Source organism: Marmota flaviventris, chromosome 9, assembly GCF_047511675.1.
Source record: "Marmota flaviventris isolate mMarFla1 chromosome 9, mMarFla1.hap1, whole genome shotgun sequence".
Lineage (NCBI taxonomy): Eukaryota > Metazoa > Chordata > Mammalia > Rodentia > Sciuridae > Marmota > Marmota flaviventris.
Window position 1 is genome coordinate 57,388,677 of NC_092506.1, and position 27,167 is coordinate 57,415,843.

Consider the following 27,167-nt stretch of genomic DNA (forward strand, 5'->3'; position numbering starts at 1 on the left):
TTTATTTGTTTTTTTATGTGGTGCTGAGGACCAGAACCAATGCCTCACATGTGGGAGCAAGCACTCTACCACTGATCCACAACCCCAGCCCTCTCATCAAGCTTTTCTAATGTCCACATATCCACTACTCTGCATTCTTATCACACTACTTTGGGCCTTATTAGCTCTTGACTGACCTTTTACAAAGATTCCCTTACTATCAATCTGACCATACATAAAACTGTGTTTAATTCTCTATTGTCCCAAGGATAAAAATCAAAATTTCCACAGGGCCTGTAAAACTCTCCTGTACCTCACATTTATTCCTGTCTTTAACCTCATTTAACCTTTCCTCTGCATGTTGCCTAGGCTCTGGACACACTGTACTGATTGTTCAGAACACCTTCCACTTCTCTATTCTGCCTTGCCTGGGTATATGCTGGTCCTTTTGGCTGAAACTTCCATTTCTTCTTCTTCTTTTTCTTTTCTTTTGAAAGACCTTTAGTTTTGGACTAATTTCAGAGTTTTAGAAAAGATGCAAAAATAATACAGAACGTTGTAAACTCCTTATCCACATTCCCCTAATGTCATCATCTTACAGAAATCTAGAAAAATGATCAAAACCAGATAATTAACATTGGCACAATGTTTTGAACTACAGTCCTGATTTGAAACTTCAGCTTCTCTAAGTTTTTCTTGTTTCCCAAGACTCAGCTCAGTATCTCCTACTGGAAGTCTTCCCTAAGCCCTTTCACCCTTCCTTCCGCCCATCCTCTGCATGCCCAAATCATCATGATAAGTGCTGTCCCAGATGTTTCTTCGAATATAGCACTTTTCGCACTACTTTGCGATAGTTTGTGTCTAGTTAAGGGTCTGAGGTCCTGGAGGGCAGAGATCTATTCTAATGGATCTGGAATCCAGCTTGACATGTAGGCACTTATTTCATGTTCCTTGGCTGACTGAAACAGCACCCAAAGGGTCACCGAGCAACACAATGCATAGGTGTTGTGGGTGACTGGCAGAGGTGGTAAAATGATCTAGTTCCTTTGCATTCAGCATTCTCCAGGGGTCCGCTTTTCACAGGTCCCGCCCACCTACTGACTCCTCCCCCAGGCCTAACCTTTAGGACTAGTCACGCCCTTCCACGCCCACTTGTTCACTCTAAGCACCTCCCAGTATCCGTGGCTACGCTCCTTGGCCCTAGTCTTTTCCAGCCCAGCCCACTCCTAAATCCCGCCTTGCTGGTCTTTTCCCTGCCTCTAAAAGTCCTGTCACTCCTTAGGTCCTGCCTTCTGCCCTCGGGTTCGACCTTTCCTTCCCAGGCTCCGCCCCCGTCCTGCACCTCTCCAGAGGTCTGCCCCTATGATATGCTGGAGTCCTTCTGAGGGGCGGGGTTTACAGTGCGAAGGGGCGGGACCTGGAAGAGAAGCGGCACTCCTTCCTCGGAACGTCGTCTGCCTCCCCGCCCCTGCGTTCGACCGTTGCCAGGAAACAAGAGTCAACGCTCTGTTTTTGGCCGGGCCCAGCCAATGAGCTGGCACGCCATTGCCCAGTTGTGCGTCGCTGGGCGGTTACGTGTGGTGCGCGGGGGCGCGGGATGCGTGTGGCGCGGGGCGGGGCGCGGCTAGTGCGCCTGAGGAACGATGGCGGCGGCCTGAACTCACCTAGTACCGCCGCGACGACAGGGCCTGGCCGGAGTCGGCGTTGTGTGAGTGAAGAGTATACGCAGACCGGAGGGCCCAGAGAGTCGCATGAGGGAATGAGGGACTGGGGAATGGTGGCACCGAATTTGGTGACTGTTGGTTGTGAGGGGACAGGGCGAGGGGTTGGCAGGTGGTGAGGGGCTAATGAGTGGGAAGGCAGGGTAGCAGGGTGAGAAACTAGGGATCAATGGACGAGTAAGAGGCTGGTTATGTGAGAGGAGGGGAAGTTTTATGAAGGGACAAGTTGAAGGAACTCATGAAAACGATTTACTAAGAGGCTGGGTCTCCTGAGGGCAAGGGGGAGGGACAGTCCTGGGACCAGAGTGAGTGGCTAAGGCTTGTGCAAGGAGTGGGAGAGTAAAGGGCGAAGGCGGGACCCTTGGGGATGGCAGTGAATTGACGAGGGAGCTGAAGGCAGGGCAAGGGAGGAGGGAATGAAGGTGATGAGACGTGGATATGGGTGTGAGGTGGTTGGTTCTGTGGCCTCCTTGGATGGACCGTCCTGTCCAGTGAAAACAGTAGTTTGGGATTGAGTAGGACAGCTTGGGTGGAAGTGTTGTGCACTTGTGTCCCATGCTCCCATGGGTTTGGAGGGGGAAAAAAGGCGTCATGGGCAATAGTAACTATGATAATGAAAGTGATTTTTGAAGTTCTGTCACCAACAGCGTAATCATTGGAGCCCCATTTCCCTCAAGTTCTTCATTTGGACTGCAGACAAGGTGGACTCTTATGAAGTTTTTTTCCCCCCTCTCTGCCTGCTTCTGAGCAACCTTACTCCACTGTTACTCTTTACATATCGTTGTCATCTATATTGGAATGACCACCTTCAGTTGCTAATTCTACTTTCATGGAAGTCACATATCACATATGACTATATTTAGACTCCCAAATAGGATGGTCTTTCTCTCCTTTTCTTGGAATTAAATTAAAAATTACTTCATTGAGGTAAATTTATGTACAACAACTCATATTTAAAAGGTACATGTGATTAGTTTTGACAAACATACATTTTTACAAAACCATCATTTTGAAGATACTAAATATTTTTACCATCCCCAGAAGCTTTCTTATTCCTTTGCAATTAATTCCTCCTGCCACATTCTTTAATTGACATCACTTTATTAGTATTTTGCAAGTTCCCTTCTTTTCACCAACACAGACACATGAAAATTTTAGAGAGTTTATTTGTCATTCAGTGATAATCGACACTTTCAGAATACTGAAATTTCCTCTCCGCTAATGATCTGCCATGAGCTGAAGATGTCTTGATATCTCTCTAGTCTAAAACAAAATTGTCCTATCTAGATCATTCCCTGAGAATTAGGAGCAGCATCAGTCCCCATTCTGTTCCAGAGTCTTGGCTTTAGAACCAGCTCTTCTAACTATAGTATATTTTCATTACTTTTCTCTGGAGGCCAATAGGACTCCATACTGGTGGAACCCTTGGCAGCCTGCCCAGACAGCCAGGACCCTATAGGATCTGCATGGGTAATACAGGGTTTAGAGTAGTGTTCCTAAACCCTGGGCCAAGGGCTCAGTCCATGATAGTTTTCAGCTGTATGAGATGAAAGGAGAGGAAGAGAGCATAGTGAGTTTTTCATTAAGATAAATTTATTCTGACATTAATAATTTTTCTTCCTTTGGTGTTAAAGTGCTTTTTCACCCATGAAATAATGGTGACAGTAGACGGTGAGTTTTTTTTAAAAAAGATCCTATTTTCCAAAATAAAAAGCAACAACTGTATTTTTAAAAAATTTGTTTCTACTGGTTAACAAAATTCTGAAATTTACAGTGTGATGGTGGCTATTGTTAATGTTGAGGAAGCATATAACATATTAAACAGTGATTCTGTTTAGCTTCTGACATTTGAAGAGCATTCATACTTTCATAGTAATCATTTGCTATGATTTACACAGAAATTTCAAATTTTACTAGATTTACATTGATACCTTGTGTTGTAGGCAAAGGAAATAATTCTTATAAATGAAGAATCACATTCAGAAGCTAGAAGTCACATATGGATAAAGTGGCAAAACTGGACTCAGAACTTGGTTTCAGAGTGAGTGTGACTTGGGGAAAGATTTGTAAATAGAATAAAAGTGATTTGGGACAGAGAATCTAAGACTGACAAAGTTTTTTTTTTTTTTTTAAAGATTCGTAATTGTTCTGTTTCCAAAAGAGAGATTAAAGGGGCTTTGAGGGCACAGAGTTGAGGGTTTTGTTTAATACTTTGTCAATGACATGGTAACAGGTATGCATAGCACTTGGATAACATCAAGATAATGATAGGATAAGCAAAGTTGCATATTAGAGGATTCTTAGGAACTGTCCAGATTCTTAGTTGCACTTGATGGTAAGCTTATTGTATGCTATACTGAACTCTTCATTGAAATAGTAGTTTGTTAAATATAAAAGATTTATGTTCGAGAAGATGAAACAGATGAAGATGATGATGTAGACATAGGAACATGTTTGGGGGTGTTGTATGTAGCTGTTTATTTCATATCTGCTATGTGCCAGGCACTCTGCTAAGTGCTGGAACAAAAAACTAATTCCTTTACATATTCATTCATTTATGCACTCAGCAAATACTTCTTGAGCATATTGACTGTTCTCCTGTTGCTTCCATTTTATGGGATAACAAAATAAGTAATGTCCTATGAAATCTCATGGAGTTTGCAGGCACATGAAAAAATAGTTTCAGTTTAGAGAATGTGAAATATAAAAATATACCATAATGAGGTGATTACTTCTCTGTCTAGTCTGTCTCTCACTGTGTTCCAAACATACATATCCAGTGATCTATTTATCTCTACAGGTATCTCAAAATTAACATGTCTAAAACAGAACTTATATTTATATCCTGAAAATGTGCTTTTGTAACCTGTCTCACTTTAGACAAGGACTTCATCATTATCCTTCATTCTTTCTGCTCCTTTATCCCCTGAATTCAGTCACTAAAATCTTAATACGTTTTCTTCTCTGTTATCTTTTTTCTATTTATTTCCATTACCATGGCTTCATTATTAAAGCCTTGGTTTAGGTCCTGTTCATCTCTCTTATGATTTTTTTTTGGGGGGGGGGGTGTATTGCCTTAAAACTTGCTCTTTTCTAGTTCATCCCTAGAATGGTCTTTCTAAAAATGCAAATTTGATCACAGAACTCATTGGCTGTGTCCTTTAGGACAACATCCAAATTTTTTAACATGGCCTCATTTGGCCTTATTTTACCTCTTCAGCCTCATCTTCTGCCATTCCCTACTTTGTATTCTAGCTTGAATAGAATTGTTCATAGTTCTCTAATGAACACATTACTGTTTTGAGCCTTGAAATCTTTGCAGTAGCTGCTGCTTCTACTCAGAATGCCTTTTCTTTTCTATCCAGTGAACTTTTCTTATTCTTTTAGGATTGGTTTCACCTCCTCTTTGACATCTTTGTCAATGTCATTTAACAGAAGTAGAGATAACCATGTGTGAGGTGAGGATTTGGTGTTGTAATAGGAATCACTATGTGATAGAGGTGCGCTTCCTGATTATAAGGCTCTGCTGAAGTCCTATGAAAAGATCCTTGTAAGAAGTAGAGATGGTATTGGGGAGAGGGGAGGTGTGAGTTTGGACCATATCCTGACACTCTGTCTGAGGGATGGAAAAGCTGGGAGGTATGTATGAGCTGAGCTCTAGAGGTAGGCTCCTACTGGGTGGTTCCCCCCACCCCTTGCCCTTTTTATTCTTTTGAGGTTTAATCTGGTCTTTCTACTTTCAGTATTTAGGATAAAAGCCCATTCATGCTTCTTATATTGGTAATCAGTCTTCTTGCCTGTGAAGAACCATTGTAGGGAGCGGTAAACCTTAGGACTTTACTGATATGTTCTTGGAAAGTCTTTTTGGTTTCTTTCTGCCTGATGTAGATACTGCAGATGTATCCCTGCCCCCAGCTCTCTCCTGTTTGCCTCTCCCAGGGCAAAGGTTCTTAGGTAAAGCTGAGCCACTTCCTCCCCTGGGTCTGCTGTTCTGAGACTGATTGACACTCTTGCTGTATGTACCTATAAAGTTGTATTTTGGACCCAAGGTGAGGGCCTCACCATGGCCATTTGGAAGTCTTGAGAGATCAGCATCTTCTTCCCCTTTTTACTGTGTGAGTGAGCCTGAAGGTAAATCTGGAAAGAGGGGAGTCTACCCTTGTTTTGGACTTTGCTACAGGAGGAAAAGAATGATAAGAGGGTGGTAATTCTGCCACTTTGTCTTGTTCTGAACTGTGCTGAGAATATCAACCTATGGCCTTTTACATTTTTTCAATATATGAACAGGACCTAGATTAAATATTGGATTTTGGATTCTGAGATGCTGATTCCAGTGTGGTTCTTCTCTTTGCAATCTCTAGACAGGGGTGGGGGAGGCTGTAAAGAAAGGTCCTGGAGACCAGACTTCCTTGGGTTTGTGAGCAGTATTCTTTTATGGCTAAGAAATGGAGCAGTAATGGACATCCCAAGTATGTATGTTAAAGTTAGGAGCATTTTGTTAGTCTTTGGAATTGAGTTCCAGAACTGCTGAAGGCAGTTTTTTAGATTTGGACATATTAAAATCTTATTTTGCTGAGATTGGATAGTTGGCTCTTCTTCAGCTTACTGGAGTATGAGTGGGAGGTGGTGAGTATGGACACATCAGAGCAGATTAGATCTCTCCTCTCAGAGTTGTGGGCTCCTTGGTTAAACAAGATCAGAAGAGGAGGAGGAAATAAACATGTAATATACAGAGTACTTGCATTATGTCTGAAGTGCTACATAAGTTATTTAATTCTTAAAGCTAGTAATACTTATTTCACCAGGAATTTATTGATGAGGAAACTGAGTCTCAGATGTGGGAAATGATTTATTTAAGGAAACTGGAAAATGATTGACTGAGGTTCATAACTTTGTTTGAGGGACTACAGAGCTCAAGCTTTACCTATTACTTTGTGTTATTTTTTCCCCATATTTTTATTGGTGAATTATAATTATACATGATGGTGGGATTCGTTGTTACATATCTGTAGATATACATGATATATCAATATAATATGGCCAATATCATTCCCCAATATTTCCTCTCTTCCCTCCCCCCTGGTCCTTTACTATACTGATTTCTCTTCAATTTTCATGCACCACCATTCTTTTCTTTTTTTCTTTTCTAAAGCTTCCACATATGAAAGAGATCATATAACCCTTGACTTTCTGAGTTTACTTTTTGTTATTCTTGTGTGATGATAGGGTTTCTATTTGTTTTCAGTCTCAAATGAAATGTAATGAAGAAAGCATTCTGTAAACAGTGATATTCTTACATCAGTCATGCTCCTCTTGTAGGTGACAGATGGCCCAAGCTAGTTTTGAGAAGAGTTTAATAAAGGGTCTATATTTACAAAGGTATGGGCAAGGTTTAAAGAGACCAACAAGGGATGATACAGTATCCTGGGGCTGAAAACAATCAAAAGGGCTGGTAATAGGGGGCAAGTTCTTACCATTTATTTAACTGTTGAAATTCTCTTCCTTAGTCCATGCCTCCTTGGAAAGTAGGTACTTTGGAATATATGTAAGTACTGTTTTCAATGAATCCTTGCTACTCTTAGCTACTAGTCTGTGTGATGACTATGTTCTATGGATTACAGGAAACCATATATGAAAGACTGAGCCTTCATTCTCTGGCTCTTCCATCTCCTCACTCCTCTTTTACTCTCACTTTCCTGGACAAAAGAGAAAAGGAGGGTAGGTTGGAGAAATGGAGGTGGTAAATGTAAACTTCCATCTTTGTTTTCATATTTACTTGAAGGCACCCATCTTTTATTACTATTTTCTTTCTCAGAAAGAGTATTATACCTCTTTCTCATGCTAATCCTATGCTTTATTTTTTTGTCCATTATCTGTATCTTATTTATCTGTAACCTCCCACTTTTTTCAGACTTCTCTTTTATGTTTTTGTAGTACTGGGAATCAAACCCAGTGTGCATGCTAGGCAATTTCTATACCACAGAGCTACATTCCTAGCCCCAGGCTTCTTTTTTCTTTTAGGAACACCTTGGAAGCTCCCTATCCAAAATTAAAACATAAAAACTCTCTTGACTTCCCTTTCCACCCCAGTTTCTTTAAGCTTTGCCCTGTTTTCCTCCTTTCCCATATCACTGAATTTCCTGAAAGCGCACCTTAATACTTTTTTGACTCCTATTCATCCTTTAAGCACTTACTTTCCTAAGTTTATAAAAAAACTTAACTAATAAAACTATTGACCCATTTTCAAATTTCATTCTACTTATTTTTTTTTCTATGAAATTATACAGTATGGACAATTTCCAGTTCTTGAAATATCCTTTCCTTGATTTCTAGATAATTATTTCTTGAATTTCTCCATTTATGATAGCCTCCACAGTGTTTTTCTTCAAAGGCTCCTCTTAGCTTTCCTATATTCTAGTTTTCCTGATTTCACCCTTAGCTCCTGATGATCTCCTTGGATAACTCAATCTGCTTTCATAGCTTCATCTATTACCTATATGCTGGTAACTCTTGAATTGTATTTCTAGTTTTAATTTCACTCTTGAGCTCAAGTATGATTTTTCTACTTGCTTCTGGTTATCATTAACATTCTGGCAAGTGTCTTAAAACTTACCATGTTCAAAAACTGTACTCATCCTCTTTTCTAAAACACAAATCCCCTTGATATATTTGTTAGTCTATTAATGACATCATCATCATCATCATCTTTATTATTATTATTTTTACTGATAATCCCTTATTCTCCATTCATTTGTCAGGTTTTGTTGCTTTTACTTTGTGATTAATTTTAATCAAGAGGGAAATTACCTGAATTTTCATCCAAATCCTGCCACTTACTAACTGGCTAACTTTGGGCAATTTGTTTAACCTTTCTGGGCTTTAATTCCTTACATACAACATGGGTATAGTAGTACATAGAGAGTTTTTATTAGGTTTTAATGAGCTACTTCATGTAGTACTTAGAATGGAATCTGGCATGTAGTAAGTATTCAATATTTTTAGCTATTATAATTATCATGAAGTTACCTTCAGTTCCACAAGCATTTTCTAATGCCAGGCACTATTTGGCAGGGATTATAGAGGAGGTTTAATGATATGACTCCTTGTTGGAAGAATAGATACATTATAGTATAAATAATTCATTTGTAGACACATTATAGGTTTGAATAATTTCAGTATTTCATAGGAACATGATAAGATAGAGGTGACCTCAGATTTAGCTTTTTCTTTATTACTTTTAACACCTTAGTTCTTGACTTTTGTTTTTTTTTCCTGTACTGGGGATGGAATTTAGGGCAGGGCCTTGAGTATGCTAGGCAAGTACTTTGCCACTGAGTTACACCTCCAGCCCTTTTTAAAAAAAGAAACTATTACAGCTTCTAATAAATTGCCTTTTGCCATCTGTCTTTTTATCTTATACTGCTATCTCATTATTTTTTTATTATTTTATTTCATATTTTTTAGTATTGAGGATTGAACCAGGGCCATTCCACCACGGAGCTACATACCTAGACCTTTTTATTTTGAGACAGGGTCTTGCTGAGTTGTTAGGATGATAGGCGTGTGCCAGGCTATCTCACATATATTTAAAAAGGCCAGTCTGATCTTGTCATTTTTCTTGTTTAAAAATCTCCTTTGTTTCCAGGGTGTCAATAGATAAAGCCCAAATTCCTTAGAATAATGTTCAGTGATGTTTATACCTTTACCCATATTTACCCTTCAACTCAATATTGTGCCTCTCTGCTCTGAATAGTTTGTGATTAAGACACAGTGAACTTGCAGCTGTTCTTCAAATCTGTCACGCTCTTTCACAGTGCTGTATTTTTATTTATACTATTTTGAATATGAAGAAAACTTTTCCCTTTGTTCTCTATGTAACCAGTATTCATTATTAAGGACTAAGATATGCTTTGCCTCTTACAGCACTCAAGGTAGAATTAGTTGCTTTCCTTCATGCCCCTGACACTTATAAGTATTTCTATTTATAATTTTGTTGCAGTTTATGTTTATGCCCCACAGCTGTTCTTATCTATATGTATTTCCAGTGCTTACTTAACACAGTGCCTAGTAATATATCAGTGTGGATGTATATTGAATTAATTAATGAGTAATTCCTGTCTGCTGGCCCTTGCCTTTATGATACTGTCACCTGTCTTACAGAAAGGTTCGTTCAGTATAGTTGCTGCCTTCCTTAGTTGAGATCTGGTGATTGTGAGAGAGTATCTGTATGAAAGAGGTGTTGGTTAATATAACTGTAGGGAAAAATGGGGAGCTTGTTTCTATTTTTCTAGATTCTTTCAGAGCCCTTTTTGAGTATAAAGAGGAAAATAACTGAACCACACTTTCTACAAAGTTTTTATGCTTACCAACTGACAAGAGAATGGTGGAAGTGATCACTGGACCATAACTCGGGCCATTAGGCAGTTTGGTATTTCTTATTCATTCATTCATTCATTCATTCACTTAAGCATTCATACATGGAACAAAAATACTTGATACTGCACTAGGCACTGGGGAAAAGACAATAATCATAAAAAAAAAAAGGCAGATAAGCCCTACCTTCAAAGAGTTTTTTTGTTTTTAAGTGGGGAAGATAGACAAGCAAATAAATAATTTTAGATATGGAAACTGGAGAAGAGGGAATAGGATTAGGAAGCTATAAAGTGAAGTTGGGAAGATGAGCCATGTGGATAGAATTGTTAAGCAAGGCCTCTGAGATGATGTTTGAAAAAGAATTGAATAATAAAAGTAATATGAAGAGCAGGAGAACATTCTAGGCAGGGAACAGAAAGTACTCAAGAAGGCCTGTTTAACTAAAGTATGAGAGAGGAAGAGAATGATAGGAGGTTGTGCAGATTAGATTATACAGGCTCCTATAGACCAAGGTGTGAGGAATTTGCATTTTTACCAGTGTGTTAGAAAATCATTGAAGGGTATTCATCAGTGGAGAGATGTATGTAATTTAGGTTTTAAAAATATTACTCTGGTTGCTATGTGGAGAATGAATTTTGGATGGCAAGAATGGAAGCATGGAGACCAGATTGGAAGCTGTGAGTCCTTTTACTAATGAATTGGTCTTAGAAGGAAGAGAAACTAGGATGTGGCCAGGCTTTTGGCCTAATCATATGGGTGAATGTTGGTATCATATATAGAGAAGAAAAAGGCTTGGGAAATAACAAATTTGATAGTAAAAATCACAAGTTCTGAGTAAGTTTTAGGTGCTGGCTGTGTGTATGCATGTGTGTATATATATGTATGTATGTGGAGTTTTCAGTGAAGTGGTGATTCTGAGTGCTTCTGCCTGGGGAGTAGAGAGAGATAAGCTTCTGTTTATACTTTTCATTCTCTCTCTTTGAATTAGATTTGTTACTCTGAACTGGGCAGTGACCTCTGAGCTTACTACTTCAATCTGGTGTAATCTCTGGCTCCATGGCCAGCTACTGGCTCATACAGACCGGATGAAGCACACTGGAGACAGAAGTGGAGAAAGCCTCCAGCTGGCAAATCCTTGGAGTGTAGTCCTCTGGCTGCTGGCTCTGTCCAGCCTTCCTCATGGAGAGGATGAACTGGCTGAGCAGACTGGCCTCCAGGGGTCCTGGGCACCGAGTACCTCAAGGGGCCAGTCTGCAGACTCCAGTCATGGCTGACCCTGAGACTTGCCTCATGGTCTTCAAGAATCACTGGTCCCAGGTAAGAAACTATATGCCAAAGTATCTAGTGGCCTCCTGAGTTGTCCTAATTTTGTGTTCACTGTTTTCAACCATTCCATTTAGTTACTTTATCATCTTCGATGCCTTCTGTCTTCTTTTTCCCCAGGTGGTGCGAATCCTGGAGCGGCAAGGCCCTCGGGCAGCTGCTGGAGGTGCAGATGATCTCAGTGCTGTGCGCAACCATACTTACCAAATGTTAACACTTTTGGCAGAGGATCGTGCTGTCCCTTCGGCCCCTACCTGCCCTGGGCCCCTTCTTGAGTTTGCTCTACATGAGGATCTGCTGACCCGTGTGTTGACATGGCAGCTGCAGTGGGATGAGCTTGGGGATGGGGTCGAGGAACGGCGGGCTGAGCAATTGAAACTATTTGAGATGTTGGTGAGCGAAGCTCGTCAGCCCCTATTGCGGCATGGTCCAGTTCGTGAGGCTCTGCTCACCCTACTGGATGCCTGTGGCCGCCCTGTGCCTAGTAGCCCAGCACTGGATGAAGGCTTGGTGCTACTTCTCAGCCAGCTGTGTGTGTGTGTGGCCCGGGAGCCTGCATTGCTTGAATTCTTCCTGCAGCCACCTCCTGAGCCAGGAGCTGCCCCACGTCTTCTACTCTTTTCTCGCCTTGTCCCTTTCGTCCATCGAGAGGGCACTCTGGGGCAGCAGGCCCGTGATGCCCTACTTCTGCTCATGGCTTTGTCAGCTGGGAGCCCTACTGTGGGGCGCTACATCGCGGATCACTCTTACTTCTGCCCGGTTAGAACCCCCTAGGATGGGGTGGGGTGGGGTACGGCATATGGACATTGTATAGATTGCCTAGGATAGGGGATTTGGTATGACATGTGATCATTGGACAGTACCTTCCTACCAGGAAGTGTGGAAAGGCCTTTTCCTCCAGGAAGGTCCTCAGATTTGAAAGCACATCTGCCCCCCCAAACAGAGTTGGAATGGTGATGAAGCATGGACCTAAAATGGTTAGGGCAAATACTAAGGTTCTTTATGAACCAGTGTTCCAGGTGAGGTCCTGGCACATTGGGTGGCTAAATAATGTGCTTTGGTAATAGTTCTTACCTCTATTCCTAGGGAAATTTTGGACTAAATCCCAATCTTTATATTGCCTGAGGCTTTGGTAACCTCCCCTAGGTGCTGGCCACAGGGCTAAGTGCCCTGTACTCCTCACTGCCCCGAAAGATTGAGGTTCCAGGGGATGATTGGCACTGCTTGCGACGGGAAGACTGGTTAGGAGTGCCAGCCCTTGCACTATTCATGAGTTCCCTAGAGTTCTGCAATGCAGTCATTCAGGTAGGACTGGGGTTTCCTAGGAGTTGTGGCCCATGGTCATCCTGGGAAGATAGGGTGGGAAGGGTACATTCCCTGGAGTTCTGCTATTCTGTATTATACCATCCTACTCCCTTCCAGTGATGTCATAATACCCTTTCTTTTTTCTTACAACACTATAGGTGGCTCACCCTCTGGTGCAGAAGCAGCTGGTTGATTATATCCATAATGGGTTCCTGGTGCCTGTCATGGGCCCTGCCCTGCACAAGGTGAGAGTCATTGGTGGCAAGAAATATTAGGGTCTAAACTACAGGGTGGTAACCTCAATGTGGGAGGCAGTGGGCAGGGTATTCCTCCTTTTTTTCCCCTCTCTGCTTCTGGTTCTTTCTTAGAACCAGAAGTAACTGAGTTCTAAATATATCAATGAGTTAGTATATGTGCAGGGAAGCCCTGAGTTTCCAAATTTTCCATTCCCTTTGTCCAGACCTCTGTGGAGGAGATGATCGCCAGTACCGCCTATCTGGAACTTTTCCTCCGGAGTATCTCAGAACCTGCCTTGCTCCGTACCTTCCTGCGATTCCTGTTGTTACACCGGCATGACACCCACACCATCCTTGACACCCTCGTTGCCCGTATTGGCAGCAACTCCCGGGTATGGCCTTTACCACTGTTCTTGGCTTAACCTGGGTGAGCCATCTCTCTCTGACCTTTGTTCTCAGAGGGTGTTCTTACTTTTCTTTGGATTTTGTGTCGAACAATCATTTCAAAATTAGGGATTAAACTTTTAATCATTTCGGGTACAGAATTTAATCTTATTTCCTTGTTTTTATTATACATGAATCTAGAACAGTTACCTTTTCTGGATGACTTTGGCTGCTCATTATGGCTATAGGTTTTGCCATTCTTCAGTGTTTATAACATTGCTCTAAGGTTCTGTTAAGGTATTTATAGCTTTGTAGTCTGTTGTGGGTAACTTGAGATCACTTTGGGTTTGTGTCTACATTGATAGATAATCCAGCTGTTACAGTAAGCTTACCTTCTCTCCCCTTTAGATTTACTTCATTGGAATGTTACTTGGGACATGCATTTGTTCATATACCTGCATTCTTTCCATCTACATTTTTTGGTGGGGAGTGGTACCAGGGATTAAACTCAGGGGCACTCTGCCACTGAGCCACATCCCCAGCCCTGTTTTGTATTTGATTTAGAGACAGGGTCTCACTGGGTTGCTTAGCACCTTGCTTTTGCTGAGTCTGGTTTTGAACTCTCAATTCTCCTGCTTTAGCCTCCCAAGCTGCTGGAATTACAGGCATGCACCACCACACCCGGCCCTCCTGCATATTTTTATTGAATGTTCATTGTGTGCCATACCATTTGCTGTGCTATAATAATAGACATTGATGACTTCCTGTAGATTATTTTATGGGAAATATAGAGAAGAAAACATAATAATAAAATAATTCAAAAGTGTGGTAAATGTTATGAAAAAACAAACAAACAGGTTACTTAGAAAATAATAGGGTGGTCAAGAAGACTGCTCTGAGGAGGTGACATTGAACTGGACATAAAGTTATTTTCTAAGTAACAAACAGGTTACTTAGAAAATAATAGGGTGGTCAAGAAGACTGCTCTGAGGAGGTGACATTGAACTGGACATAAAGTTGTGAGGAGTTAGCCTGTTAAATATCAATGAAGGAATAGTCTAGGCAAGGGATCAGCATGCAAAGGATATCAGATAGGGTAAGAGCTTATCATACTTTAGGAAATGAAAGACCAGCATGACTGGAGGCGTATGAGATGGGAATGAGATGAAAGTTTAGAGTTAGGTAAAATTCAGATCATGCAAGGCCTTTGTAGACCCAGGTAAGAAGGATTTTAATAAGTAGAAATGTACATGAAATGGGAGTAAATAGTTCCCAAGTAATAATGACTTAATGTCTTTCTAGGGGAATAAAGTATTAGTTTAGCCATAATTAGTCCATATTAAAGGACTTTGTGACCTCTATTTTGGTTCTGGGACCATCTTTGCTTCCTTTTTTCATTAAAAATAGTTAAAGTTTCCTGAATGCTTGTGCTTAAAATAGAATTTTTTTCAAGCATTAAGACTTCTAGAAAACTGTTCTTAAATTAAGGTACCTGGTAGTATGGTTTCAGATCACTGAGATTCCTGGATAGCTATGTTTTATACAGGTGTAGTTTTTAAATAGGTAAGTTAGTGTATGTAAGAAATATTACATACTGGCTCTGATTAGAACAGTTTTTCTGAACCAGATATACAATTCAGGATCATCTGGGGAGCTTTGAGGATGACAACAGTAATCACAGATTCTAAACTCTATCTCAGAACTCTTGCATTGTATAGTCTTATAGTGTGTATGTTTGTATGTATATGTATGTATATTTTTTCCTCCAAATATTTTTTATTGTTGTGTTATAGTTGTACAGAATGGTAGAATTTGTTGTTACATATTTGTACATGCACAGAATATAATAATATAACTTGGCCAGTATCATTCTCCATTCCCTTTCTGTCCCCTCCTCCGTCCTCCAGTCCTTTACCTTTCTCTACTCTTTTGGTTTCCCTTTGATTTTTATGAGATCCCTCTCCTTTCTTTTCCTTTTCCTCTCTAGCTTCCACATATGATAGAAAATATATGACCCTTGCCTTTCTCAGTTTGGCTTATTTTGCTTAACATAATGTTCTCAAGTTCCTTCCATTTTCCTTCAAATGACATAATTTCATGGTTTATAGATAAGTAATACTCCATTCTTTATCCATTAGTGGTCATCTAGGCTTTTTTCATAATTTGACTTTTTGTGTGAATTGTGCTGTTATAAATATGGGTATGCATGTGTCACTATTGTATGTTGACTTTAATTCTTCAGGATAAATACTGAGGAGTGGTATAACTGTATAATATGTGGTTTCATTCCTTGTCTATTGAGGAACCTTCATATTGGTTTTCGTAGTGGTTGTACTAATTTATAATCCCACCAGCAGTTTGACTGTGTTCCTTTTTCTCCACATTTTCTCCAGCATTTTTTAGAAGACTCAAAAAACTCCACAGAAGACCTCTAGAACTCATAAATGAATTCAGCAAAGTAGCAGGATATTATTGTTTATAATCTCTTTTTTTGTTGTTGTTGTTTTTTGTTACTGGGGATTGAACCTAGGGGTGCTCAACTACTGAGCCACATCCCCAGCCCTTTTTATATTTTATTTAGAGACAGGCTGTCGCTGAGTTGCTTAGGGCCTTGCTAAATTTCTGAGGCTAGCTTTGAACTTTAGATCTTCCTGCCTCAGCCTCTGAAGCTGCTATGATTATAGGTGTGCGCCACCACGCATATCTTTATTGTTTATATTCTTGATGACTGCCATTCTGCCTGGAATGAAATGAAATCTCAGTTTAGTTTTGATTTTCATTTCTCTAACAGTGTTAAACATTTTTTCATATATCTGTTGAATGTTTGTATTTCTTCTTTTGAGAAGTTTGGTTTATTTGCCCATTTATTATTTGTCCAATTTATTAATTGGGTTATTTAGGCTTGTTTTGGTGTTAGGTTTTTTGAGTTCTTTATGTATTCTAAATTTTAATTTTCTGTTGGAAGAGCAGCTAGCAAAAATTTTCTCTCTTCATATTTGTAATTGTTTTGTTTGCTATGCAGAAACTTTTTTTTCTGTTTTTTTTTTTTTGAACCAGGGATTGAACTAAGAGGCACCCAACCACTGAACCACATCCTCAGCCCTATTTTGTATTTTATTTAGAGATAGGGTCTCACTGAGTTGCTTAGTGCCTTACTGTTGTTGAGGCTAGGTGATCTTCCCGTCTCAGCCTCCTGAGCTACTGGGATTATAGGCTTGGTGCAGAAGCTTTTTAATTTGATGCCATCCCATTTATTAACTCTTGACATTAACTTCCTGAGCTTTTGGGGTCCTAGTGAGAAAATTATTGCTTTGCTTGTATGTTGGAGAGTTGATCCTATGTTTTCTTCTAGGTTTTGCCTAGTTTCTGGTCTAATTCTTAAGTCTTTGATACATTTTGTGTTGACTTTTATGCAGGGCGAGAGATAAGAATCTAGTCTCATTCATCTACATATAGATGACCAGTTTCCCCAGTATCATTGTATATAAAGGCTACCTTTTCTTCAGTTTACGTTTTCGGAACCTTTGTCAATGGTCAGATAACAATATCTGTATGGATTTATCTCTCTCTTTTTTTTTTTCAATTCTGTACCATTTGTCTATGTGTCTTTTTTTATGCCAGTACCATGCAGTTTTTGTTACTGAGGCTCTCTAGTGTAATTTGAAGTCAAGTATTGTGATGCTGCTAACATTGCGTTTTTGGCTTAGAATTGCTTTGAGAATTGATTTTTGGACTGTTTTTTTCTAGTTCTGCTAAGAATGTCATTGATATTTTGATGAGGGTTGCATAGAATCTGTATATTGCTTTTGGTAATGTGGCCGTTTTAACAATATTAATTCTGTAGGGCATGTACATTTTAAAAATGCTCCAAAAAGTAATTATAATATGTGCTTTGGTTTAACATTTATTGATGGAAACCAATAGGGAATAGATGTCAAAAGTTCACTTTTACAAAGATAACAAAGAGGTTTATTTCTCATTATGCCATAGTTAAGTCATGGTCATATTCTGTTTGGCCTCATGTAATGCCCTGTTTATGTTTAGAGACAATTGATTTTCTTCTTCAGGTTCTTTTTCTCTCCCTGTGTTGGGATCTGTCCATTTTCTTTTTGTGATATCTTATCCTAACTTCTTCAATTATTTGTTATTGTCTTTAATCCATGGTAGTTATTTCTGTTAGTCTCCCATTTGATCTTTGATCTTAAGCCTTTTGTGTTCTTAGGGTATTTCTTCTTTGTGTTCCTTGTTCTTGAGATCAAAACTCTTGTGTGATTACAAGATGCCCATGTTAAAAATATAGGTGCTCTCCTTTTCACTATCTTGTTCTTTCAAGCTTGATGTTGTTGAACTGACTTTGTAACTTATATAGCCTGTCTTTTGTGCCTTAAAGTCAGTCAATGTGCCTAATTATCTGAGTTAGTTTCCTATTGCTGTTTTAAAAAATTGCCACAAACTCAGTGGCTTAAAACAAATAAAAATTGTTTTATAGTTCTGGAGGACATGTTTGGATTGTTGGCAGAATTAATTACCTTGTTTTGAGACAGATCTGTGTTTTCCTGCTGACTGTCCACTGAAGACCATTCTCAGCTTGCAAAGCCTACCAGTGTTTCAGCTCTTGATCTCCTTCTTCCATCTTCAGACCAAGCAGTGCTGTTTCACTTTTCTTTTTGACCCAGCTGGAAGATTCCCTGCTTTTTTTCTCCCCTGTGGTTTGATCGGACACACCTACATTATGTGGGGTAATCTCCCCATCTCAAATTTCATAATTTTAATCACATCTACAAATTTCCTTCTGCTGTGTAAGCTAAAAATATTTATAGGTTCAGAATATTTACAGGTTCAGATGTGGACATTTTTGAGGAACTGCTTTCCAGTGAGTCTTAATTTTTTATTGCTTGTCAAATTAGTCATTTAGGATAAGCCTCCCGATTATCCACGCTGTCCAAAATGTAAACTGCTGTCTCATCTTTTTCCTATTATGTGGTGGCTTTTTTTTTTTTTTTTTGTGGTACCTGGGATTGAACTCAGGGACACTCGACCACTGAGCCACATCCCCAACCCTATTTTATACTTTTTTATTTAGAGACAGAGTCTCACTGTGTTGCTTAGGGTGCCTCACCATTGCTGAAGCTGGCTTTGAACTTGGAATCCTCCTGTCTCAGCATCCCAAGCCTCTGGGATTACAGGCATGCGCCACTTTACCGGCTTGTGGCTTTTGGTTGGCTTTTAATTCCCCCAGTCACTTAGCAAACAATTAGTACCTAATCTATACAGATAGTGCTCTAGACAAAGAAGGTTCATTTAGTTGTCTTGAGAGAGCTCAAAGTATCTGACATACTTGCCTTGGGAAGTATAGAGTACTATGGGGATTCAGAGAAGTGAGGGAGAGCTTACATAGATTTGGTCTTTTTGCCTAGCCAGAGATGAACAATCCTTCCTTTTCTAAAACAAAAAGTTTCCCTGCTCTGGACCCACCAACTTTTCCTTTTCCTGTCAGCTGTCCTTGAGCTTTTCTTTATCCTGTCTTCTGAGAGGCACTGAAGTTGGAGAGTGACTCAGGACTCCTTGTTCACAGCCCCACCCACTTCCCAGTTGGGATTTTTCCAGGTTCCCTCTGGTTTCTTATGGGAAGGCTTTTTGCTGTAGTCTCAGCTGACAGTCATTCACTTGGTTACTATATTGCTTTCTTTCCTTTCAGTCACTCGTTCATTCTGTCACAGTATTTCTTAGTGTTTCTTTTTTGGGGGTTTCATTCAAATATTGCTGGAGTTTCAGCTGACAGGTATACCTAGCCAGAGAATCTGCTGATATTTATATGGCCTGTAGAAATTCATTGTGTCTGACACATGGTTCATTTTTATATGTGAACACTGAAGTCTTGCCAGAGATCTTGTGAACATCTAGTTAATACTTGAATAACTATTATGTGCCAGGCCTTGTGCACATTTGTTGCTCTAGAAGTGGTTGGTTGGGCCTGGGGCTGGGGGAAGGCTGTTCTCATTTAGTGAATATTTTGGAGAGTAGAGAGCTCTTATGTTGAGTCCCTCTTTTCTTCCTCCCAGCTCTGCATGGTCTCTCTGAGTCTCTTCAGGACCCTTTTGAACCTCAGCTGTGAGGATGTCCTGTTGCAGTTGGTTCTCAGGTACCTCTGGGGGCAGCGAGGAGGGATGGTGGACCCTTAGGGCCTTGCACATTGCTTGGGTGATGGGCTGTATTGGGGTAGCTCATGAGTATCCTTTTGGAGCCTTGCTTAGCCATTTGGTTCCATTGTCCTATTTTTCCAGGCACTCTCTTTCCTTTCTTATCTACCATGTTCCCTTTCTGCTTTCTTTTCCAGGTATCTTGTCCCGTGTAACCACGTGATGCTGAGCCAGAAGCCAGCTGTGCGTGATGTGGATCTTTATGGACGAGCAGCTGACAAGTTTCTCTCCCTAATCCCACGCTGCTGTCGGCACCATGCCTCCAGCCCACCTCATCCAGAGCATGCCTCGTGGGCACGAGGTGGGCCTACCAGAGAGGCAGGGAGAAGGGAGGACATCACGGGTATGGCCTGGATTCTGGGGGAGCCTAGCAAGAATGTGGGGCTAGGGTGAGGGGAGGGAGGTGAACATGAGTGGCATTCCTTTTTTGGGGCGGTCCTGGGATTTGTTATTAGTATATGTTGAGTTGTCTTGCAGGGAGAGGATTCGTGAACTCACCAAAGAAATTTAGAGTGGATTCTTAGGCTAAGCTATTTCTTTCCTTCACTTCAGTCCTTTACTTTTCCTGTTTTCATTCTTTGGTGGTGGTGGTGGTGAAAAGGGGTGGCAGATAAGGGAAAGGTTTGTCTAGAGGTTGGAGACTCAGCTATATAAATGGGTTCCATGCTTCTGCCTCTTCATTGCTTTCTTTATTAGTCTCCCTTGGTATCTTATATCTTGTATGTCTGTCTCCTTGATTACTCTTATGTTTTCTTTTTCCCCTCTGAAGGCCCTGGAAGCCCAAGTGTTGATTCCTCTTCTGTGGTGACAGTGCCTCGGCCCTCTACACCATCTCGTCTGGCTCTCTTCCTTCGGCAGCAGAGTCTGGGTGGCTCTGAGTCGCCAGGCCCAGCACCTCACTCACCAGGTCTTGCTAAATCCCCAGCTTCCAGCCCTGGCCGACGTCCCAGCCCTGCAGAGGAGCCTGGTGAGCTGGAAGACAATTACCTGGAGTATCTGCGTGAGGCGCGCCGTGGTGTGGACCGCTGTGTCCGAGCCTGCCGTACCTGGTCTGCCCCTTATGATGGCGAGCGGCCCCCTCCTGAGCCCAATCCTCTTGGCTCCCGGACTAAGAAACGCAGCCTACTACCTGAGGAGGACAGGGACAATGGGGGGGAAGGGGAGGAGGAGGAACTAGGGAGTAGGGGGCTGCCTGGGGGCATAGGGGAGGGCCCTGGTCACCTGCCCCCTCCCCAACTCAATGGGGTGCCAGGACCATGGCCTGAGGGGGCCAAGAAGGTTCGTCTGGTGCCGCGTCTGGTGCCACAGGAGGGAGCTGGGGAACTGTTAGAGGGCACCTCTGAGGGCATAGCAGGACTAGAGAGTTTTGGGCAAGAGCTCCGGGAGCTGGAGGTGGCATTGAGCAATGGTGGAGCTGGCTCAGAATCCCCCCTAGAGCCTCCACTACCTCTTGAGGAGGAGGAGGCCTACGAGAGCTTCACCAGTCCCCCTGAACCCCCTGGCCCCTTCCTCAGCAGCCCTTTGCGGACTCTCAACCAGCTGCCGAGCCAGCCCTTCACTGGTAAGCTACTTAGCTTAGGCCTTCCCTTTTGTGTACTTTTTGCATGTTCTCAACATGTTTGTGCTGATTTCTGAGACTTCTTGGCTATGTCATTTCTGTATACTTGCCTACCCCTCATCCATTGTGCTTGGGTCCCTTCCAGATACATATCATGTCATAATTGTGTTTTTGTATATGTCTGTGTCTTCCATGCTTGTGCTGGTTTGAGTATTGACTTATGTTTGAGCCTTGTATGTCTGTCCTTTGTGCATGTTCCTTCTCTTCCCCTAGTCTGGCTGTTTCCTGGGATTTGTTATTAGTATATATTTTATGTTTGGTGTTTTCTGGTGAATCATAACAATATTTGAACATATGTGCTGTCCTTTTTGAGAGGCACCTATAAACCTCTGTTCTGTGTCATTCCCACCTGTAATCTGTCTGGGTGTTGAGTCTTCTGTCAGTTCTACTGTGGCCCAAGGTTAGTTCTTCTGTTTTTTCCTACCCTATTCAGCTCCTTCCTTCCTGTCTCTTCAAATAAGGGATCAGTTCTTCTGTCCACTGCCCTTGGACCTTCTTGGTTGCCTTGACTGTCCAATAAGACTGTTTTATGGATTTATGATTAGTAGTAAGGACAGAATCAGAAATGGTAAAATACCTCATTGAGGGCAAATGACAAAGCATGGCCCTGAACTCCCAATGAACCCTTCTGGGTTTTCTGGAATGTTCCTGGAGCTAGTCTTGACCTGAGTGGTTGGGCTGACTCCCCTTTGTTTCTGTTAAAGCATGTATAGCCCTCATCTGTCTCTAATCCTTACTCCATACCCGACTCCAAGAAAAACAAACAAAATCTCTGAAGCTTTGTGATCGTTAAAATTTAGACCACAGACTTTGGTGAGGCATACATTAACATCTCATATTTGCCATTGGTGTGTGTAAATCACTTATTGTAATAATGGCACATTGTGAGAACTCAACAAGTGGTAGCTACTCACTAGAATTATCAACTCTGGGTGCATGACTGATGTAAATTGGGCAGCCACTCATCTTACGGTTGTTTGTAGTCAAGTTGTTATGCCTTGGTTAATTATTGTCATACTGGGCCTGAAATATGCTTCTGTCCTGCCCATGGGACTTCTGCTCTGGAGTCAACTTCCTTGTTTTAGAGACTATAGAAAATATAGTTTTCCATTTATTTAAGCTATGCTTTGCTTCTTGGCTCAGTACCAATAGGAGGTAGTGTGCAGATTTTACCGTAGTCTTGAAATATTAATTGAAGTTTCTTTTTTCTTTTTTGTAAACTCATCTGAGCTTTTTGGATCATCTCTTATAAGAAACTCCCAGGAAATGAGAAGAACAGAAAAACAAAGTGATGAGTTACCTTAGGACCCTGTTAAGCTAGTTAGTTGTCTTTGAGCCAAGGCTAGTTGTGGGAACCTAGATCTTTTTCAGTATTCACCATCTCTTGCCCTTAATTGTAATTTTGGCTCAATTCACAGTACAGTTCTTAGATATACTCTCCTTTCTCCAAAACCCCTGATCAGAAAGACTAATGAATCTAGATCTAGTGCTAGTGATGTGTTTTAGTTGAGACTGTCTCTCTTACAAATAAAACTGATCCCCTTTTGTTATCTTCTTTTCCTCCAAAGAGTCTGTTTACTATATCCTCGAACTAAACTCTCCTTTTACTGCAGATTTCTATTCTACCTCCTTGGTTCCTGGCTCCTGAAAGACAGAGCTCATGTTTTTTCTGGTCCCCCAAAGATTTCTCCTCTAAATATAATCTGTTTGTCTTGGCTGTACATTTTTCTTGCTTCCTTTCTTACCAGGTTTAATGTTCTTCTGTCTTGTGTGGGACCTGATTCTGAATTTTGATCCTAATTATTGTCTTTACCTAGTCATTCTTCATCCTCTTGGGTGAAGCTTTTCAAAAACTAAGATTTTTTTTGTGGCTTATGGTTATAATCAAACACATAAAATTTGTCAGATCTTAGACTTAATACTTTACATTGATATCTCTTTGATCCTCTTAATCACCTTATGAGGTAGGTATATTTTCTTATTTTACCAAGTAGGAAACTAAAGTTTGGAGAGTTCTTACTTATTCAGTAATATATAACTAGTAAAGGGTAAAACTAAAATCTGAAATGATATTTCTATGACTCCAGAGTCTAAGATCTGACTCTTGAGAGCTCAGATGTATATAAAGCTGGCATTTGGACTCTTGTGGTCCATGTTGTGTCTGCCACCTTATTTCCTCCAGAATAGGTGGTCATAGGACTGACATACAAATAATTTTCATCCTGTGGGGATCTCTTGTTTTGGGGAGGAATGTGTGCATTATGCATTGTGTTCAGGCCTTGTGTCCTTGTGCCCATCCCTCCCCCAGGCCCCTTCATGGCTGTGCTCTTTGCCAAACTCGAGAATATGCTGCAGAACTCCGTCTATGTCAACTTCCTGCTGACGGGGCTGGTGGCCCAGCTGGCCTGTCACCCCCAGCCCCTGCTCCGCTCTTTCCTGCTCAACACCAACATGGTCTTCCAGCCCAGTGTCAAGTCCCTGCTGCAGGTGTGCGATGCATGCATGCATGGGTGCGTCCAGGCTCCATGGTGGGCCAGGCCCGCAGCTGGAGTGACCCTGGGTGGTCTGGGAATAGGCTCAGTGGGACTAGAAAGGACTGTCAGTCTAGAGCCACCAGAAGTGTCATAAAGTTGTGCTTTATAGGTGCTGGGCTCTGTGAAGAATAAGATTGAGAGCTTTGCGGCCTCCCAGGAGGACTTCCCAGCACTACTGTCCAAAGCCAAGAAGTACCTCATTGCCCGTGGCAAGTTGGACTGGGCTGAGGGTCCCACAGCAGGACCTGCCCCCCGCCGCTCCGATCCCCTAGGTGAGGCCTGTCCCACCACCCCTCTCCCTACCCTTCGTAGATAACCCCTTAGCCCAGGTTAGCTGAGCTCTTATTCAAGGTGAAACCTTGTGCCAGGAACTAGAGAACTGTAGAAAATAGAGCCTTGATGTTTGTCCTCAGGCATTGATTCCGAGGCTACAACATTGGTTTGTCAATTAAGAGCCCAATCAGCAGTATTAGCAAAACCAGCTTTTAAATGGACAGGAAATTTTAAATGGACAGGAAATTTTAAATGGACAGGAAAGCAGACATAGTAGTCCACAGCTTGAGATATTTTGAGACCTTACAAAGGATGTGACATTTAACATAGTCCTTAAGAGACAGTAGGATTTAGGTAGGCAAAGGGGGAGAGTGTCTTTATTGTTTTGTTCAGGAGATATCCTGGACTGTGTATGTGTAGTTGGAGTAGGGGATTTAGAAGGTGATGGAACAGTTGGTGATAAGGCAGGAAATATTTGGCCAGAGCAGAAAGTTCTCCAAGCCGAAATTGGGCTGGTTAGAAGTTGAGAAATGTATTTAAGAAACTGGAGGTTCTTAAATCGGAAGTGGAGAAATGGGTAAGTTAGCAGAGGTGAATTGGAACTAGGAGAAGGAAGTTAGCAAGAAGAGTCAGGAGGCTCTGTCATAATGCAAAAGTGGTCAGCAAGGCTTGAATTAGAATAGTGGAAAAGAAAAGAAACATTTGATAAGGTAGAAATGGAATAGATATGTTGGCAGAATTTGATGAGTGGTTGTGGGGATAAGAAAGGAAGAATTAAATGAGAAAATGGAATTTTAAATAGAGATATTTACTTTAACAAGTATCTGAACACTTGACATATTGCTGATCTTTGTTTTTGGAACAGGGAATTCAGGGCAGTATAAGATATGATCTCTGCCTTCAGAGAGCATACAATATAGACAGTGACTAGAGGAATATAGTAATGGAGCAAGGTTCCAAAGGTGGTAGAAATAATGAAATTGAGCACTCGGAAAAAAAATTAACTTTGGGCTTGAAAAGGTTGGTCCCCCACCTTTTTGGGCAAACGTGAAGAGAAAAATGTGGAAATTACATGTACCAATGGAGTTGTGAAGTGTGGAGGAAGATGTTAGGGATTTCATGTCATTCTTTTCTAGTGAAATTGGAGGCAAAAATGATACGCTGAGAGCAGAGATGAAATGCAGGCTTAAGGAGAAGCATGTATGAGTTGGGAAGAGGCTATCACAAGGGTTATTGCTCAGCTGTGAAGACCTTGTTGAAATTACTTAGCATGATTTCCTAATGGTCTATTATACTGTGACTATTTCTTACTTTTACAGTTTTAGTACTGGGGTTCCTGGAAGAACCAGGGATATAAAGGTAGATAAGACAGTCTAAGTTCATAAGCTCAGATTTGTGCATGAGGTAGAAGACATTGAAATAAATTATTAAAGTATGTTCAGATAAGGGCAGTAAAATGGGAAGTCAGTGGAGAGCAAGTCAGAGGAGGTTTCCCAAAGAAGTGGAGAGAGTAAAAGTCAGAAAGGATGAAAATAAAATGAAACATAAGATAGAATAAAATGTAAGGAGACAGAGCTATAAATGCATGTAATGTGTCTGTTGGGTTCCAAGTAGGTAGGTGCAGATGCAAAGGTAAGGTGGGGTATGGAGAGTTTTGAGAATAAACGACAGGAGGTGAGCTTAGTTGTGAGTGCTTCTGAATGCCAAATTTAATAGTGTCTCTGAAGATGATATTAGAGATTGGAAATGGAAACTGCTATCATAATCTAGAGGCTAGAGTCCAAGCTAGATAATGATCATGGGTCCAGACCTAGGAATCCTCTAGAAAATTAGAAGACAGTGTTTTGAAGGTTTGTTTGAGTCTAAACCAACATAAAGTTGTCTGACCACAACCAGTGGGAGGAAGGTTTTTGTGGGTATAGGACAGGGACTGGTGAATGTTGAAATGGTCATACCAGAAAATAGATCTTAGAGGGAGAGTGGTGTATGACAGAAATGAAATAGTCCCTGAACTATGATGGCACATATAAGCCCTGTGAGTATTGATGGAGTAGAGGATGTGTGTCAGGTGTTATAGGTCTGCATAGGAAGGGGAAGTAGTTGACTCTAGTTTTGGAGGGTGATAGAAAGCATGAAGTAAGGGCATGTTATAGACTGAAAATAAATAGTGATTAGAAAGAAGGGGAATCCTTCCTGGTGAAGTGGCATGGGGAAGGAGGAGATCACAGCTGGATATGAAGTGGCTCAGGTGTTGACTAGTTAAGTCTGAGGATGATGGTTGCCTGGATGGGGAAGCTATGTAGAGAATTAAAGGCTTGACAGGTAGCCTTTTGGTGCTAGAATGAGAGAGAATGCCTTCCCTCTAAAGTCCTGGGTCATCTTCAAGGATGGAACAGGAAATGGAATTTGAGGTTCACTTCTGCTCCATCTTGTCCTTCCATTTTCTTAGAACCCTAGTGGAGAAGTCCAGGAACCTGGGGGTTGGGGGCAGGGGAATCTACTCTTTCAGACTAAGATAGGTTTCCTGATACTAGCACCTTGATAACCCTGTTTATTCTCAGTGAAGAGCCGGAGGCCATCCTTGGGGGAGTTACTCCTGCGGCACGCACACAGTCCAACCAGGGCCCGGCAGGCGGCACAGGTCCTTCAGCCTGGGAGAGACGGAGCAGGACTTGGCCTAGGTGGGGGCTCCCCTGGGGCTTCAACTCCAATTCTACTCCCCCGGGGCGGGGCCCCTGAGCGCCAAGGTGAGGCTCTTCGTGTCAAGAATGCTGTCTACTGTGCAGTCATTTTCCCTGAGTTTCTCAAGGAGTTGGCTGCCATCTCCCAGGCCCATGCTGTAACTTCGCCTTTCTTGTTGGATACTTCAGAGGAGGGATCTGGCCCTCCCATCTCAGGCTTTGGACCCCTCAATCCTTAATTTTCTTCCATGGACAATCAGGGCCATAGGTGGCCTAGGCTGAGGCCAAGGCACAGGCTCCTTTTTATGTTTGGAGGCAGTGGCAAAAGAACTTTTTAATTTATTTCAGATAAATGTTTTATGGAGAACTTGTTGCAATATGTATAAAAGGGAAATCTCTATTCTGTGCTCATTCTTCTTTCCCACCCTTTATCTACGGGGCTAGGACCCCAAAAAGGTTGTACATAGATGGGGAGGTGATCAGGGGTATTTTTCTCTGGTGATGACATCGATGCCAGGGTTTCAAGGTATCTCTTATGCC

The 27,167-nt window shown here is 41.5% G+C and overlaps 1 protein-coding gene across 5 annotated transcripts; it reads left to right on the plus strand.

Annotated features, from left to right (window-relative positions):
* The first annotated feature begins 1,583 nt into the window (after window positions 1-1,583).
* Window positions 1,584-27,027, plus strand: Fhip1b (FHF complex subunit HOOK interacting protein 1B). 5 transcript variants are annotated; one of them, XM_071616424.1, is made up of 14 exons: window positions 1,597-1,687; window positions 2,348-2,401; window positions 3,644-3,741; window positions 11,062-11,390; window positions 11,517-12,155; window positions 12,543-12,701; window positions 12,860-12,946; window positions 13,162-13,329; window positions 19,384-19,463; window positions 19,659-19,864; window positions 20,291-21,082; window positions 23,448-23,626; window positions 23,783-23,945; window positions 26,508-27,027. In XM_071616424.1, the coding sequence occupies exons 4-14, from the start codon at window positions 11,253-11,255 to the stop codon at window positions 26,864-26,866; spliced, it is 2,970 nt and encodes a 989-aa protein (XP_071472525.1). In that variant the 5' UTR covers window positions 1,597-1,687; window positions 2,348-2,401; window positions 3,644-3,741; window positions 11,062-11,252; the 3' UTR covers window positions 26,867-27,027. The 5 variants fall into 5 exon arrangements, with proteins under 5 accessions (XP_027775720.1, XP_071472526.1, XP_071472527.1 ...); XM_027919918.2 differs by lacking the exon at window positions 2,348-2,401 and having other exon boundaries at window positions 1,587-1,687; XM_027919919.2 differs by lacking the exons at window positions 2,348-2,401; window positions 3,644-3,741 and having other exon boundaries at window positions 1,584-1,687.
* Window positions 27,028-27,167: the final 140 nt, after the last annotated feature.